We start from the raw sequence: 18,382 nt of genomic DNA, 5'->3' as shown, positions 1-18,382 counted from the left end.
TGCATGTGTGTTATTCGGGAAAAAAAATTTAAAATCAAGTATTAAATCTATCTCATAACCAGTTAAACGGTCCAATTCCAGAATCTCTAGGAAGACTTGTTTCATTACAATCCATTTCGCTGACTTCAAATAGATTAAATGGAACTATTCCGGTGTCAATTTCACAACTTCCAAAACTCCAATGTCTTGATATCTCTAACAATTTTCTAGAATGAGTAATTTCTAAAGCCCATTTTTCTAACACCAGGTTTACTTTCAAAGTTTCACACGGGTGGATACCTCCATTCCAATTGGTTAGTTTTAGTTCTTGCAATATAGGAAGTGAATCCCCGTAGTGGCTTCCGAATCAAAGGACGCTTGTGGAGTTGACCTTGTCAAATGCTTCGATTTCAGGACCTCTGCCCACATGGCTGCGCAAGATGCCCTTCAAGTTCTTAGATCTCTCTCAAAACAAACTCATCGGTCCTTTGACAAACCTTCCTAATATTGGGAAATTTGATGTGTTTGGATATGGATTTTACCCAGGATTATTTCTGCAAGATAACCTTTTTAATGGGTCGATTCCAAGGTCACTGTGCCGAAGGACAGATTTATTCCTTCTGGATCTTTCCAAAAATAGGTTAACTGAAAAAAAAATTCCCAAGTGTCTTGCGAATCTGCAAATGTTGCAGGGCATGAAATTTAGCTCAAATAAGAAGTCTGGTGTCATTCCAAAATCCATAGTTCTTTTTTCTTCATCGTTGCTTGGGTTAAAACTGAATGACAATATGTTTAGAGGTGAACTTCCTGGAGAATGGGGGAATTTAAAAGGCCTAATGGTCTTAGATTTTGGTGATGATAAATTTTTTGGGAATATACCAGAAAGGATCGGAGAAAAACTTCCATATTTGATGGTTTTAAGGTTACGCGGAAATAACTTCACCGGTGGAATTCCTCGATCTGTGTGCAATGTTTCAGAACTTCAAATTTTGGATGTTGCATTCAAAAACTTAACAGGAATCATCCCTTATTGTCTAGGACGGTTGAGTGCCATGGTATACCGTAGCTTAGATGGGAGTCTTACCTTTGTGGATGCTGAGTATGAGAATGTGAATCAAGTCGTGAAAGGTGTTGATCGCGAATATACAACAGCATGGCAAATAATGTTCAACATGGATCATTCAAGCAATAATCTTGTCGGAGGGATACCGGTCGAGCTAACTGCGCTTTCTATGTTGATGGGTCTCAAATTGTCTAATAATCATCTAAGTGGGCTCATTCCCGAAAGCATTGGAAACATGACGAAGTTAGAATCTTTGGACTTCTCAAAAAATGAGTTGACTGGGATAATCCCTCCAAGCATGGCCTCTTTAAACTTTTTGAGCCGCTTGAATTTGTCACACAACAACTTGTTTGGAGAAATTCCAACAGGAAATCAATTGCAGACCCTTGATGATCTGTCAATATATATTGGCAACAAAGATCTATGTGGAGCTCCATTGCCAAAGAATTACTCAAGCCATGAAGACCCAACAACGCATGAGAAGAAAGATGAAACGCCTGATGGGCCGACGAAGGTATGTTTGTACCTAGATATAATATTTGGTTTTGCAATAGGGTTTTCGGGTGTTATTGGCGTTTTGTTGTTCAAGAAGCAGTGGAGACAGAAGCTTTTCATGTTTTCTGAGGAAACCATGAACAAGATATATGTTGATGTTGTGGTAAGAGTTGCCAAGATTAAGAGAGGAAGAGAAGCCTTATAGATAATGTAAAATGCAAGTAATTATGAATATATGTTATAAGTATTACTGTTTGGATTCTATATTTGTATAAAGGGTTGTTTAAAAGTATGTATTTTGAAATTTTTATTTGATTTGATATTTATATAAGATCAAGTTCCTATATCAGATTAATATGGAATTTAATTCCCTTGTAATTCACAAAATCAATTTAACTTGAAATACCCTCCTCTCCGACATTCAATTTGATATTTATACAAGAACAAGTTGTTTGATTAGATTAGGTTAGTTTGAATCTGTAATGGTATTGGTCTCTGTTGCCATTTTGCTTCTACTTTGAACACTTGGGACACCTGAAATTTAATCATGAGGTCACTTTGTTTATTTGTATGAAAAAACTCATATTTTGGTTCTTCTTCTTTTTATGCTCTGGTTTTTTTGTTTCTTTCCATTTTTATCATTGTATTCTTTCTTCTTTGTTACTTTCTATTTGTATGCATTTGGAAATTTGTATCAAGCTATATATGGTCTTTTCGAAAATAATCACATATTTTGGAAGCAATTAATAGGTCTTGTTACAATTTGCATAAACAGCCAAATATCAAGAATGACTATAGTTGCTCTACTTCATCTCCATCATTTTTGTTGTTATATGGCATCTACTCTAATTAATGAAGGCTTTTTTGCCACATGTCATACTATCATTTAATTTGTCAAATGTCATTTTATGGTTATTTTGAATTAATTTTTTCCACGTGTCATTTTATGAGATTTTCTAATTTATTAAATTCCAAATAATATTTTAATGTAATAATTACAACAAATGTAGTAACAAATTGATATCAATTTCATTAATGAACTTACCTTTTAATTTTAAAATTCCCAAATTAAAGCTTATTAGTTTCTTTTGTTTATTTATTTAAATTTGTTTAAATTTAAAAGATAAAAAAACATTTCAATTATATTAATTCATTATTTTTTTCTTATTTTCTTATAAATTCAAAGTTCTCAAATATTTTGACTTTTATATTTAATTTTTTTTAATTTAACCCATGTAAATACATGGATCTCACAACTAGTAATATATAAATATAAACATTAAGAGTTTGTTCTCCTAATCTGCTTCCTTCCACTACTATAAAAAAGGGCATTACCGATGGCAAAAATTGTCCGTAATCCGTCACTAATGGGCTTTACCGACGGAATTGTAACAGACGAAAATACATTGGTATATTCTTGTTGCTAATTTTTTGTAACGGCTTTCCGACGGATACGACAAATTTTAGCAACAGACATTTCTGTTGGTAAATAGTAACAGATTACCGACAGAACGGGGTTTCAACAGGTTACCGACGGAATATACGACTATTTTGTGACGGATTTCCGCCGCTAAGCCGTTGATAAATATAAATTTATTTCTTATAAGATAATTACATAAAAATCCACATTCTTCTATATTAAATGCACATAAATATAATACAAACTCACAAAGCTCCGAAAAATCTAATAGAAACATTTTTAAACATATATAAATAATAGGTAATTCTAAACAACTTCTATGCGAAAAAATGTAATAAGAAACACTAAACTCAGAAAAATCTAATAGAAACTTTTTTAAACTTAAATAATAAGTAATTATAAATCACTCCTAGATAAGCTTCCGTTCCTGCCTTGTCGGAAAATGGATGCCCAAAGTCCCTAGTTGAGTCAAATTCTCCATGTTCTCCATTTCTTCCGATTTTGCTTCAAGTTCATTGTTCATCTCCTTGATTTTCTCGTGAACAACATCATCTTCATCCCCCAAATGCTTCATAACCTATAACTTCCCGTTCAACTCTTCAATTTCCCTTTCTAACTCAAGTTGTTTCTTCAAAACCTCCTCTATCTCTCTCTACAATTTGCAATTCAATTCAATATCCACCTGCCAAAACTTGCTATAAAAATATACACTACGTATAAGAATTTCTTACCCATTTACCTTTTTCTCTACAATCAATAAAAGCCATTTGCAGAGAGTTGCTTTGCACGTCGTTTTGTGCATACAAAAAGGATATCAATTACAAAATATGATTTTAATGTAAAAGTTTCTAAGTATTAATAATTTAATATAATACTAAACATTTAAGAATTGATGATTTTACCAAATAAACAACAACATAAAAGTAATTTTTTCACCTTGAACCACGTTTTGACCTACAAAAATCAAAATAAATAAAGCCATTTTAAGCACATTTGATTTTTAATGAAGTAAATATTATATACATTATTACATTAGAGAACCTAGTGAATATATAAATATACCTTCAAACGCAATTCATGTTTTACTGCTTGGCATTGTTCCTCTTCAGGCTCTTTACAAGATGTGTCTAAGCATATAACAAGGTATAAAATTACAAATAGTCAACTAACGCCATATGTAACATTCTGTTTGAAGTAAAAAAAAAAAAAATACAAATAAATAAATAAAATAGGTCCCCGATATGTAAATTATATTTTATCGAAGCCCTAAATCCATAAAAATTTAGCAAAAATTGGTTTTGGGAGTTAAATGTCATAACTTTTGAATATTGGGGGTTAAGTGTAATTTATGGATTGGTTTGTAAAGATTTTTAGAAGTCAGGGTGTTTGGTAAATATTGGACTTAAGTTGAAAAGATTTTATGGAGAGCGACCGAAATTGGAAAAAAGGGAATTAAGTTTGAATGAGAACACACGAATTAATGAGAACCGCTGCCCTCCTCCTTTGTTTTCTTTGATACCAAACCCTAACCCAAAGCCATATGTAACATTCTGTTTGAAGTAAAAAAAAAAAATAATAAATAAATAAAATATTTAAGTAAATAATTAACCCTAAACCCCGATATGTAAATTATATTTTATCGAAGCCCTAAACCCATAATAATTCAGCAAAGAAATTGGTTTTGAGAGTTAAATGTCATAACTTTTGAATATTGGGGGTTAAGTATAATTTTCGGATTGGTTTGTAAAGATTTTTAGAAGTCAGGGGGTGTTTGGTAAATATTGGACTTAAGTTGAAAAAGAACTTGTGGAGAGCGATCGAAATTGGAAAAAAGGGAATTAAGTTTGAATGAGAACACGGGAATGAGACCCTATGCCATCCTCCTTTGTTTTCTAAATCAATTTTAGACAGATAGGTATTACAAGGCTCTTGATGATTTAAAAGGAAAATAAACGAAGATAGTTAAACTAAAAAAACTAAACTTTATTATTATAACATTGTACTTTAAATAATTAAGTTATTAGATTACAACTTAGTAGATTTACCTTCATATGTTTTTTGTTTTTGTTTTGTATTAACATTTTACTTTAAACAATTATAGTATATATATATATATATATATATATATATATATATATATATATATATATATATATATATATATATATATATATATATTATCATCTTTTTTTCCTATTCCAAATCAATATTCAAAACAACAAAAAATTGACAACAAATGGATTAGTTGTGGATTATTGCTATAAATTATGTAAGTATTATCGTTGAACTTCAAACAATGGTTTATATATTTCATTTTTTATCATTGATTTTTTTAACATATAAAAAAGAAGTTGTTTGATGTGTTTTCTGTTTAATTATAATCTGGATATTGTATTTGTATTTTTTTGTTTTGTTTTTGTTTTTCTTTTTTTGTATATATATATATATATATATATATATATATATATATATATATATATATATATATATATATATATATATATATATATATATATTGAAGTGATAAAGTTAATAGATATGATGGATTAAGTAACGGCTTGGATTGTTATATGTTGTAATGTTGACTATTTTTTTTAGTTAACTAATTGTCGGATTATAATAATCATAAAATTTGTAATGGTAAAATAATAATATATTTGATTAGATTGCAAGGTCTCAAACTCTGTCAATCCACTTAAAGTGATTTTCGATGCGTTAAAGTCTTTTAATCAAATTTTTTAATTAAGTTTTTTTTTTCATAATCATATTGTTTATTTGTCTTTACTTTTTTGAGTTAAAATTTTCATATATAATAGGTAGATTAGTGATTTTATATAAGGGGATTCATGAAACTATATGTAAATACATACGCTTAATATATTTGGGTATGTAATATCATTATCATTATAAATTAATATTTCAATAACTAATCTATAAATAATATAATTAGTTTATTATGGTTGTATTATTGAATGATAACTATCATATTCTTGGAAATATTTGATAATATTCATTTTGTTATGTCATTTTTAGAAAAACACTTAAAGTGATTTTCGATGCATTCAACTCATTTAATCTAAATTTTTTTATTTAAGTATTTTTGTTTTTAAAATAAGATTGTTTATTTGTTTTTACTTTTTTGAGTTCAAATTTCATATATAATTGATAGATTAGTGATTTTATATTAAGATGGTTCATGAAACTATATGTAATTACGTACGCTTAATGTATTTTGGGTAACTAATATCATTATAAATTAATATTTCAATAACTAATTTATTAATAATAAAATTATTTTATTATGGTTGTATTATTGAATAATAACTATAATATTTTTAGAAATATTTGACGATATTCATTTTATTATGCCATTTTTAGAAGGAAAAGAAAAAGTATAACCAATTTTGTTTTCTTTTAAATACAACTTTACCATTAATTATTGATTTTATTTTATTTGTTTAGGCATACTAAACCTGGTAAACATATCAAAAATGTTTAACCAACATAAGGCACATCATAGATTCATAGTGGACTTTTATGGGATCAACAACGGGTTGTTTAGGATAAATTTTACATATACATTAAACAATACACATATTTTTACATATACATTCAACAGTTTCTCATAAGCAACATCATTGTTAAGGTTTTTAATTTATTCCTTATTGTTGCTTTATTGAAGGTTTCATACAATTTCATACCTTAAACAAATATCGTGGCTAGAAGTAGAAGGAGATATTGATTTTGATTTCTACCAGGGAACTACAGAGTTTATGTTTTCGTCTACATTCAATAGTTTCACATATATACATCAATTTTACATATAGATTCAACAATACATACAATGATTAACATATCAACATACATACAACACACATTCAGAAGTGAAAAAGAAAACTAACATGTGCTCGCCGGAAAAACATAGTTGCAATCGGTAGTGATGAGGTGTCCTTCCCGGAACCTTAAAAACAGAAAAAAAAAATTAAAAAAACAATTATGATTGTGCCCGTAACCGATGGTCAGAAAAGAAGAGAAAGAGAAATGGGCAGAGAAAATGAATGCGGCTGGTGGTAGCAGGTCATAACCGAAGGTGACGGTCGGCAAGCGGAGGTGGCAGTCGGCAACGGCGGTGGCAGTCGGCGAGGGAGGTTAATCGGTGGTGGCAGTCGACGATCTGAGTAGGGTGGAGAGCAGTGGCGTCATTGGAAGTTACAGTGATGTCGCAAATCGTCGCCGGAGAGAACCATCGTCTGGTACGAGGAAGTTGAACAAAAGGGGTAACCCTTTAGCGGCACCCTAGAGCGTATTAGCGGCGACAAAATGCACCTTTTCTGGAGATTAGTGACCGTTGGATCGTGTAAGAATCGTATGACCAAGATTTCGTTCAATGTGGGTCACACGGATGGACACCAATAGCGACGACATTTCACCGCTAAAATTGTCGTCGCTATTGCCTTCCACAGGAACGAACCCTATCTGTTGGATCATGTTTCAAACCAATGGCTAAGATTGAAATTGGCGCGTCTCCGACGGATCTCCGGCCATACCTTTAGCAACGACATTGTCTTTTAGCGGCAACACCAAGCGTGGCTTGTTTGGTGTCGTTGCTAACGCCTAGTTCCTGAGTTGAAACAGAGAAAAATAAAAGAAGAGAAAAGAAAGTAAAGAGAGAAAAGAAGAGAAATGAAATGAACATAAATTTCTCTTTTGTGTTCCCGAGTTGGAGAAAAGTAGAAGCAAAATTTAAGATTTAGTTCTTTCTCTCCAAATCATTCCAAATCGGAAGGAAAGTTAGGAGGGAAAATGATTCTTCCGATTCCTTTCATTTCCCTCGCTTAATGAAACTCGGGAACACCAAATCTTTTAATTTCTTCTCACTTTCACCATCTTTTTTCTCATTAAGTTGAACTCAGGAACGGGGTGTAAATGTCTAGTCGTCGCTAAAAGCGGCGTCCATAATACTCTGTTTTCTTGTGGTGATTAGAATATTTAATGGATACGAGAAGAACCTCACTCTAATACCATTACAAACACACAGAAAATTGACAACATCAACAATTTTTTTTATTCTAAGAATCAGTTGGTTTGAATGATACTTACAACACAAAAGTCACAACAGCTCTCAACCACTCAAGATTACAACAAATCCTAACTACAACACTCAAACTATCCTACTCTCATTCTAAACTAAGAACACAAGATATTCAGACTCAAGATAAAACTATGATATTCTTTAGAGAATGGAGACATGAATATGTGCGAGTAAAATGCGTGTTATGGGCTGACTTTGTACTGTACCTTGCCTGCAATTTATATTTTATGGCCCATCTGATGCCCTGATTCAGATGCAGTTACTAATATCAATTGCTGGTGTAGTTTGGGTGAGATTTATTTTCATGAGTGTGTGAACTTATAGCTGTTTGTGTTGTTGTGTAGGATTCCTCTTCGTGGGTTTTCATGATGTGAGTTTTGGTGATATTTCTTCTCGTGCGTGTGAGTTTGGTGTAGTGTGAAATGGTGGAAAGTGTCACATTTTAATAAAATTAATAACATTTTAAGACACTTTTTATTATTTTACATGATTTAGAAAGATAAGTAGGAATAAATGTAGGAGGTTATTTAATTTCTCATCGGCAAATGCATATAGTTAAGGGTTGGATTGCAGCGGTTAAAGTGGATGGTTACAGCTATAACAATCTACTTTTAATTGATAGCTTTTCTCAATTTCATAGGCCAAATTAAAAGAAGCTCAATTGAGGTGTTGCTACTCTAATCAATTGTAACATTGTATATTTTTCAGCTTCCTGCTTCACTTGTTTTGTATTTTAACAAATGTTGTAGCTTTTAAAAAGATTTAATATTAATCATAATCATTAAAATTTATTATAAAACATATTTTTCAGAATGATTATTTAACATTGTATATTTTTCCCCTTCACTCCTTGGAAAATTCGTTGATGGATGTGGCTACTACTCGAGGTCATTTTTGGTAGGCCTTGTCTGGTCCTACTAAAATTAATCGTTCCACATTAATTCAATTATGTTGAATAAATAAAACCTGGACCAGGTCGCACAATAACAATAAATTTCTTTGAAATCGATTAAATTAGGGTTTTTTGTAATAACTCTTCATATACTTTTGTCAACCAAATGATCAATCAGTGAGACAATATCATGCAGCATCCCACCCTAAGAGAAAAATAATATGTCGATACAAAATTGTGCATTTATTTCAATTTCCAAAGTCTTCCACGACCTTTGAGTTTACTTCAAAGTCTTCCATGATACTAATAGCTTATCTTCATTTCTGATTTTATAAAATCAACTGCTTTCTTTCCCATCAGAACCCATCACTTCATCATAACAACCCATCTTTTCACATCCTTCTTTTTTTCTAAACTAAACTGAATTCCGGTTGATAATGGGGAATCAATGGGGTTTCAGGCTCCATCTCATTTTCATAAGTATTTTTTTGTGTGCAACCACTTATACATGTTTGGGTTTTAATAATACGAGTGTAATTTGCCCTGAGCAAGAGCGATTTGCTCTTCTGAAGTTCAAAGAGAGCGTCCAAGATGACTTTGGAATGTTGTCATCATGGGTTGGCAATGACTGTTGCAGGTGGGGAAGAATCCAGTGTGACCCTGTCACTGGACACGTGGAAAGACTTCATCTCAGAGGAGATTGGGATGATGAATTTCTTCCTCAAACGCTATACTTAGTTGGAAATGAGGTGAGTTCTTCTTTGGCAAGTTTGAGTCATTTAAAGTACTTGGATATGAGCTGGAATGATTTTCAAGGAAGTAAGATCCCTGAGTTCATTGGATCCTTGAAACAACTTACCTATCTCAATCTCTCTAATGCTGGTTTACAAGGTATTATTCCTCATGATTTTGGAAATCTTTCCAATTTAGAAGTTCTTGATCTCAGTTCGAACTGAGAGCTGATGGTAGATGATATGGCATGGACTTTTGGCCTTTCATCTCTCAAGCATCTCGACTTGAGTTTCGTGGGTCTTTATAGAGCAAAGAACGTGAATATGGTATTTTACATGATTCCTTCCCTAGAAGAGTTAAATTTGCATGAATGTGAGCTTTACTTTTCTGATCTTGGTCATTCTCATAATTCGAGTAAAATACCTCCCAAAATCAAACACTTGGATCTTGGGTGGTCCAATTTCAATGGACCACTCCCTCGCCTTTTGCAAAACATGACATCCCTTGAATTCCTGGATTTTTCATACTTTGATCTTAGTTTGTCATGGAGCTTTGCAGACTTGCTAAACATGATCCCTTCTCTCTCAGAGTTGCATTTGACAAATTGTGGGCTTCAGAATACACATCTATCTTCCCCTCGTCTCAATTACACTACACTTTCTAACATCCAGCATCTGGATCTTACAAATAATCTGATTGAAGGCAAATTTCCATCTATTTTAACAAACATGAGTTCCCTAAGTGTACTTGACCTTTGGGGAAACATGTTGAATTCATCGGTACCTATTATGCCTAACCTCATAGAGCTTGATCTTTCTCAGAACATGTTCAAGCAGATTGAACATGTTGGAATCTGGAGACAATGTCAACTAAAAAAATTGAGTGTGTCATTGAATCCTTTTGGATTAGAAACGATTGAATCGCTAAAAAATGCATCAGAATGCTCCAGATATTCTTTGGAGAGGCTGAAGTTAGGTTCTAGTTTGTATGACATAATTCTTGAATCACTTGGTAGATTGGCCAATTTAAGAGAATTAGATCTATCTTTCTGTGGATTGACAGGTCCAATCACCGAATCTATAACAGGGTTAAGATTTTTAGAAGTATTAGATCTATCTTATAACCAGTTAACGGGTACAATTCCAGAATCACTTGGTGGATTGGCCAATTTAAGAGAATTACATCTACACAACTGCAGATTGATAGGTCCAATCCCTGAATCTGTAACAAGGCTAAGATTTTTACAAGTGTTAGATCTATCTCATAACCAGTTAACCGGTCCAATTCCAGAATCTCTAGGAAGACTTGTTTCATTACAATCCATTTCGCTGACTTCAAATAGATTAAATGGGACAATTCCGGTGTCAATTTCACAACTTCCAAAACTCCATTCTGTAGATATCTCTAACAATTTTTTAGAGGGAGTAGTTTCTGAAGCCCATTTTGCTAACCTTTCGATGTTGAAGCACTTGGATACATCTTCTAACACTGGATTAACTTTCAACGTTTCACATGGGTGGATACCTCCATTCCAGTTGGTTAGTTTCAGTTATTGCAAGATAGGAAGTGAATTCCCACAGTGGCTTCAGAGTCAAAAGACGCTTATTAAGTTGACGTTGTCCAATGCTACAATTTCTGGATCTCTGCCCACATGGTTGGGCAAGATGCACATCAAGTTCTTAGATCTCTCTCAGAACAAACTCATTGGTCCATTGACAAACCTTCCTAATGGGGGGAAAATTCATGTGTCTAGATATCCATTTTACGCGGGATTATTTCTGCAAGATAACCTTTTCAATGGGTCGATTCCAAGGTCATTGTGCAGAAGGATAGATTTGATCATTCTTGATCTTTCTAAAAATAGGTTAACTGGAAAAATTCCCAAGTGTCTGAAGAATCTGCAAAACTTGGAGGGCATTAGATTAAGCTCAAACAAGCTGTATGGGGACATTCCTAGATCTATAACTCTTTTTTCTTCATCATTGCTAGGGTTAAAATTGAATGACAATAAGTTTAGTGGTAAACTTCCACGAGAATTAGGGGATTTACAAGGTTTAACTATCTTAGATTTGGGTGATAACGAATTCTTTGGAAATATACCGGAATGGATAGGAGATAAACTTCAAGATTTGATGGTTTTAAGGTTGCGTGGGAATAACTTCATGGGTAGAATTCCTCGATCTATGTGTAATATTTCAGAACTTCAAATTTTGGATGTTGCATATAACAACTTAACCGGAACCATCCCCCGGTGTCTAGGAAGGTTGCATGCCATGGTATCAGATACTGGTGGCAAGAGTGGTGGTAGTGACGATCTTGAAGAGGAATATGTGAATCAAGTCTTGAAAGGTGTTGATCGTGTATACACAACAAGTTGGAAAATAGTTTTCAATATGGATCTTTCAAGCAATCAACTTGTTGGAGGTATACCAGTCGAGCTAACTGCTCTTTCTATGTTGATGGGTCTCAATTTGTCTAATAACCATCTAACTGGGTTTATCCCAGACAGCATTGGAAACATGACATCATTGGAATCTCTCGACTTCTCAAAAAATGAGTTGACTGGGATATGTTGGAGAAATCACAATTAAATAAACATGTAATTTGCAGAAATATGATTCTGCGATCACAAGAAGAAGAAGGAGAGAGAAGATGATTCTTGAACTCTAAAATTAAAGGCTTTTTATTAACATTCAAGAACAGCTTTACAGAACATTACATACGACAATATATAGGCCTTCAACCATCTTGACTTTTGACCCAACCATCGTACCCTTTCATATATAACTATCTAATAACTAACCTGTTGAATTACCAGACTACCCCGAAATCTAGATTACATTTTAACATTCCCCCCTAATCTAGACTTCTTCTCTTACCCATTTAGTCAAATAAAATCACCACCTTTTCATTCCAGCAAATAAGTAAACAGTAACAGGCATGTCCCTTCTTGTCTTGTACTTGTACTTTCCGAAAGTGAATTGTCAAAATCACCTTTGGAAAGTCTTCTCTCTTTACCCCTGTCAAGAACCACAACCACAGGCATGTTGACTAATGCTTATTTGCAGCCTTTTATGTTCCTACAAAAAAAACAAACTTCTTTTGTGCACTCCTCCACTTTCCATCGAGAATACATACAAGGGCTTTTTTCAGAAGCATTTCTGGATCAGATTCCTTTAAACAATCTTCAAGCACATCCTCATAATCCAGACTTGTATAACTCAAAAGGAGACTTCAATCACTACTAGAAACATGGGTTTTTGCGACGGATGAATCCGTCGCTGTTCCGTCACTTAAGGTCTTTTGAGACGGATCTGTGACAGAGTTACTCCATAGCCAAATAGAATGTGGCTAATGACTTAGCTAGAGATTTAGCGACGGACAAGTTTTTCCTTGCGACGACTTTAGCAATGGAATATCCATCACAAATTGGTCCCATAATACCGTTATTTAGGACATCAACAACAAAAATATTCTGTCGCTAATCCCTTGCAAACCTTTATATATTTCTTTTTATATTCCGTCGCTGATCACTAGCAAATTTTAGATGTGATTTTTTTTGTTTCCGTTGCTGATCCCTCGCAAATGTATAATATTAATTTTTTTATTACAAAAATACTAAAAACATCAAATAATTATACAATCCCAAACTAGACAATAACAAATTAATACCAAAGGATCAAATAATTATACAATCCAAAACCAAACACTAATATTAAAATGCCAATATCAAATATCAAAGTTTAACAAAACATCCAAAAACATCAAATATCAATGTTTACCATGATCTCAATTTTGTCTAGTATTTTGCATTTCCACATACATATTCTTCATTGCTTCATATCTTGCATTGCATCCGAAAGAAGGAACATAATTGAATTGGATTCCGATACCCATGGAATTAGCCAAACTAAATACAGGACAAGAATGGAATTAAATTCCGATTCCGACCAAAAAATATATAAAAAAAACAAGGTATATCTGAGCAACAAGTGCTTCAGCCTCAAGAGTAGGCTCCCATAGGAGAGTAATTTCTGCAAGTAATCCAATCACTGTGTTTGGATCCATGTTTGATGTTGGACGCCTGTCTTCCAAATAACCTACACACAACAAACCATGAAAAAACATTTTTTTTTATGGTTTTAGATATATTTTGAATTTGGTATAAATTTTTTTTATGGTTTTAGATACCCATGAAAATGTGTTGATGCTGGCAGTTTCGTGTTTTCCTATCAATCTTCTTTCATTTCCTTCACCATAAGCACTGATGTGGTCTGAGTGGCGAAGGGAAAGGTTGAGAATCGCCTTTTTGTTTAATGTGCTGTAAAAATTGAAAGGAAAATGGAAGTGAATTTTAATGTAAGAAAAATGGTAGTGTTTGGTATATGATGGAATCAGGGAAGGAATGGAAAGGTCCATTCCATTCCATCCAACCAAAAATAAAATAAAAAAACAAGTACCTGTAGTTAGTGTGGCATCGTGCTCCATTCCAGTCTCCCTGTCAACATAAAAAAAATTAAAAATGTAAATTACAATATCTGATAAAAAAATTCAATACACAAAAACTTGATTACTGATTACCTCAATTGGCTTAGGTTCAAGTGTCAAAACAACACCAGCTTGTTCAATAATTCTCTGTTTAAAAAAAAAAAGAATATTCAAAAAACTACTCTCCTATGAAAGAAGCCCAAAACTTATACTATATTAACATGGAAACATCAAAAATTTCTGCAAAGGGCATCCCATTATTTTAATTATCATTTTTAAAGACAATAATCATTACAGTTAAGCCTATAATTTAACTACTTTATTGTGTCTTTTTTATTTATATTCTGCCTCCTTACTTTTTGTATGTATTGAACAGATAGTTGATATGGAATGCTAACAAATTACTCCCTTTGAGAGTGAGATTTGTATGCATACATGGAACTTTTAGATAGCAGGAGGACTGAAAATGTATGCATACAAATGAAGAACTTCAATTTGCATTAAATGATTTTAAAATGTGCCATAGAACCGATAAGGTTAATAAAAGGTACTCCCAAATATACAAGATTATGCACGTGAACTATATATTTGGAATTAAAAGATGAAAGAAAGCTATGCTAATATAGATCATAACAAAAGTCCAACAATCCCAAAATTAAAAGCAGATAACTTTATGAAACTAAAAAATTCAGTAATTATTGAAAGAAAACAACCACTCAACATATTAAGCACATTGGAAACCATAATAATCATAAAAATATTTGTATAAATAATTGCATGAAGTTACTAATGATCCTAAGAATACTAAATAGCATTTAGCTTACCTTTCTGAATATAATTCCAAGAAAATGGAAAAACTGAAGATGTTCATGTATCATTCCTTATCCATGATTAGGATAGAGTAGGTGGTCAATCCTCTCCTAGTTATATCAAAAACAAAAAACATCAGACTATTAGTACTAAAGCATAAAGAATCCCGAAAAGGGTAAACTAGGAAAAACTAAAAGTTAACGAATACAAATTTTACAATCTTTAATGGAATTACCAGCAATTGCAAAAGTATTAAAACCAATTCCACAATGCCCTTTGGTACTTGGATCCTAAAGAAATAAAATATTAAGTTCCTATAAAACAAATTAACAGAAGAAAATATAAAAATTTATGTACCTTGGGCATGTACAAATTCGTAATTTCACCAAATTTATCAAAATGGCTGGAAAAAAACAAACATTTTGTAAGCAAAAGAAAACTATAGAGTGTATAAAATGATTAAATCTACCTCCTAAATTCATCTTCTGTAATTGAGGGAGGAATTCTAGCAACAAATATCCTGGTGACTTTTTTTTTGAAGGTGCTCTCATTTCCTCCAAAAGAAGAAAAAAACAGCAAATTTGATTAAAATTATGAAAATTTCAGAAGTAATATATGATAAAGTGTTGGAAAAAAACCTTCTGTGTGGCTATTTTTACTTCAAGTGCTCTATTTCTTGGGAAGTGTTCACTCGCAAGTGCAAGATATAAAAATTATCATCATAAAATGATTTAAATTAACAAGTATGAAGATCTATCAATCTTGTATATAATAAGAAATTTTAAATAAAGTAATAAACAATAACTTGCCTTGGCATCTTCAACTGATGCAAAGGTTACATATCCGAAACCAGGAGATCGACCACTTGAGCGCTCCTGGAATTATAAAATCCAGTTTAAACGTCAAAATTGAATTTGTCCACAGAAATTCAGGATGTTAACTCTTGAGATATCACAGAACATGAACAAATCTCTAAGTCAAGAGCAATATCCTTGACCGAAAAGTCAAACATGGACCTACAAAGAAGATAAGCATAGAGAAAAGAAGAGTACTGGAACAAAAATACTTACCGACAATAGGTATAGAAATTGGAACTTATGATTGTTGCCGTTTTGATTTTGAGCCCCTTGTCAAATACCTACACACGGTACCAAATTCATATCGGTTCAAATCTAGAAAAGAATCCATATGCTAATTTATACTCAAATCCAGAATATTTCGATTATCAGAAAGTTGATGAAGACCACTTCATATTAATTTTCTCGAGTTTATGATAGAGGTGGAGATTGCTGATCAGTTATACTAGGAGATCTGAAGAGACAATAAAGGATTGAACGGAGTTGGGAAACGATGAGTCAATGAGGAATGGAGACGAATCGGAAGCCAAAGAGGATGTGAGAGGGATTTGAGGCGAGAAATCGATAGGTAAATTAGGGCTTTGGAAAGAAATCGGTGGGAATGAAAATAAAACAAGGCGAGAAAAGAAGAAATGTGGGGAATGAAAAATTGAGGCGTCAATTTTCTGCGAGCGATTTGCGAGGGCAAGGCCTGTGATTTTTAGCAATCCATCGTTATTCCCTCGGTAAGAGGTTTTAATTTGAGATGGATTAACGATGAAATGTTTTTGTCGAGAAATTCTTAGAAATCAGTCGATGATCCCTCGTTGATACCTCTCTAAAATTATATAAGTATTTTGGTCAAAATATTAGTGCATTCCATCGTTGATCCCTTGGTAAGTCGTCGTTGATTAGCTACGGATAGAATCCGTAGCTGATTCCGTCGCTAAAGATCAAGTTTCTAGTAGTGAATATTCTTCAAAATTTTAATCTTCAATCTTCAATCATCAATCTTCGTCCTGAATCTTTTCATCAGGATCAAAAAACACGCAAACACCAAACATTACAAAACAACTTGTAGGGGTTTAGACTTCATCTTCTTGAAGTCCCCATTCTTCCACACACGTACATTCATACCAAGATCTTTTCACTTGGCATTCATCATACACCACACATGAACAAACATCCTTTCATCAATCATTTGTTCCTTTACAGAACCATGCATCCATCATCATCATCATCATCATCATCATCATCAACCCTAGAATCTTTTCATCTGGATCGGAAATACATCGACTTCAAAAACGCACATGTGATGAATCCGGACAGGGAGCGAAGATGGTGCCATCGGTCCCATCACCAGGGGCAGAAACAACAAGCATCCAATCACCAGTCCTATACCACAACCATATTCCATCTCCTTCGCATCTTCTTCACCATCCTCTTCTTCTTCAGTGCCTTCACTATTTTCTTCATCTTTCATTCTTGAACCAAAGGCTCTGATACCACTATGTTGGAGAAATCACAATTAAATAAACATGTAATTTGCAGAAATATGATTCTGCGATCACAAGAAGAAGAAGGAGAGAGAAGATGATTCTTGAACTCTAAAATTAAAGGCTTTTTATTAACATTCAAGAACAGCTTTACAGAACATTACATACGACAATATATAGGCCTTCAACCATCTTGACTTTTGACCCAACCATCGTACCCTTTCATATATAACTATCTAATAACTAACCTGTTGAATTACCAGACTACCCCGAAATCTAGATTACATTTTAACAGGATAATCCCTCCAAGCATGGCAGCTTTAAACTTTTTGAGCCTCTTGAATTTGTCACAAAACAACTTGTTTGGACAAATTCCAAAAGGAAATCAATTGTAGACCCTTGATGATCCATCAATATATCTTGGGAACAAAGATCTATGTGGAGCACCATTGCCACAGAACTGCTCAGGTCATGAAGATCCAACAACTAACAAGAATAAATATGAAGCACCTGATGAACCTACAAAGTTATGGTTTTACATGGACATAATTTGTGGTTTTGCAACAGGGTTTTGGGGTGTTATTGGAGTTTTGTTGTTCAAGAAGCAGTGGAGACAAAAGCTTTTCATGTTTGCTGAGGAAACCATAAACAATATATACATTGCAGTGGTGGTAAGAGTTGTCAAGATGAAGAGACGAGGAGAAGCCTTATAGATAATCTGCAATAAAAGTAATTATTGAGTATATACTATAAGTAATGATTTAATTACTTTATGTTTCTACTACTGTGCTTATTTATACTACTATTTGTATTTTATATCTGTATGATATTTGTATCATGGGTTGTTTAAAGTATATAATTTGAAATTTTTGTTGGATTTGATATTAATACAATGTCAAGTTTCTCTATTAAATTATTAAGGAATTTAATTCTGATGTAATTCACAAATCAATGAGTGGTAGGATTTCAACTTGAAATACCCTTCTCTCTCACTTATCTCAATGTCTGTTTTACTACTATTAGTTTTAAATTTGTAAAATGTACTTAATCACTACTAGACAATGCAACACAGCTAGACA

The 18,382-nt window shown here is 32.9% G+C and overlaps 3 protein-coding genes across 4 annotated transcripts; 2 read left to right on the top strand and 1 right to left on the bottom strand.

Moving 5' to 3' along the window:
• The first annotated feature begins 419 nt into the window (after positions 1–419).
• LOC111877843 (receptor-like protein EIX2) lies at positions 420–1,742 on the top strand. The gene has a single exon (XM_023874346.1). The coding sequence runs from the start codon at positions 420–422 to the stop codon at positions 1,740–1,742; it is 1,323 nt and encodes a 440-aa protein (XP_023730114.1).
• Positions 1,743–9,148: 7,406 nt separating this feature from the next.
• On the top strand, positions 9,149–18,187 carry LOC111877854 (receptor-like protein EIX2). The gene is made up of 2 exons (XM_023874359.3): positions 9,149–9,690; positions 17,871–18,187. Exons 1-2 carry the CDS (start codon positions 9,379–9,381, stop codon positions 17,949–17,951), a joined length of 393 nt encoding a protein of 130 aa, XP_023730127.1. The 5' UTR covers positions 9,149–9,378; the 3' UTR covers positions 17,952–18,187.
• LOC111877855 (glutamine synthetase leaf isozyme, chloroplastic) lies at positions 13,361–16,635 on the bottom strand. Of its 2 annotated transcripts, XM_052769412.1 has the most exons (11): positions 16,216–16,635; positions 16,042–16,109; positions 15,610–15,846; positions 15,441–15,525; positions 15,329–15,374; positions 15,207–15,261; positions 14,986–15,081; positions 14,255–14,308; positions 14,134–14,171; positions 13,865–13,994; positions 13,361–13,773 (listed from the first exon to the last, which is right to left on the bottom strand). In XM_052769412.1, the coding sequence occupies exons 7-11, from the start codon at positions 15,037–15,039 to the stop codon at positions 13,723–13,725; spliced, it is 327 nt and encodes a 108-aa protein (XP_052625372.1). In that variant the 5' UTR covers positions 15,040–15,081; positions 15,207–15,261; positions 15,329–15,374; positions 15,441–15,525; positions 15,610–15,846; positions 16,042–16,109; positions 16,216–16,635; the 3' UTR covers positions 13,361–13,722. The 2 variants fall into 2 exon arrangements, with proteins under 2 accessions (XP_052625372.1, XP_023730129.1); XM_023874361.3 differs by having other exon boundaries at positions 16,042–16,635.
• Positions 18,188–18,382: the final 195 nt, after the last annotated feature.

This window comes from Lactuca sativa, chromosome 3, assembly GCF_002870075.4.
Source record: "Lactuca sativa cultivar Salinas chromosome 3, Lsat_Salinas_v11, whole genome shotgun sequence".
In the NCBI taxonomy this organism is placed as follows: Eukaryota; Viridiplantae; Streptophyta; class Magnoliopsida; order Asterales; family Asteraceae; genus Lactuca; species Lactuca sativa.
Note: the sequence above shows the minus strand (reverse complement) of the source record. Positions and strands in the feature narration are given on the sequence as shown.

Excerpts from the sequence above, each read along its gene's own strand:
- LOC111877854 (XM_023874359.3), top strand. The coding sequence starts at position 9,379 with ATGGGGAATCAATGGGGTTTCAGGCTCCATCTCATTTTCATAAGTATT. Across the intron at positions 9,691-17,870 it reads TATACTTAGTTGGAAATGAG|GGTTTTGGGGTGTTATTGGA; the intron begins GTGAGTTCTTCT and ends GTTTTGCAACAG.
- LOC111877843 (XM_023874346.1), top strand. The coding sequence starts at position 420 with ATGCCCTTCAAGTTCTTAGATCTCTCTCAAAACAAACTCATCGGTCCT.
- LOC111877855 (XM_023874361.3), bottom strand. The coding sequence starts at position 15,039 with ATGATACATGAACATCTTCAGTTTTTCCATTTTCTTGGAATTATATTC. Across the intron at positions 14,309-14,985 it reads TTGGAATTATATTCAGAAAG|AGAATTATTGAACAAGCTGG; the intron begins GTAAGCTAAATG and ends TTTTTTAAACAG. Across the intron at positions 14,172-14,254 it reads TTGAACCTAAGCCAATTGAG|GGAGACTGGAATGGAGCACG; the intron begins GTAATCAGTAAT and ends TTATGTTGACAG.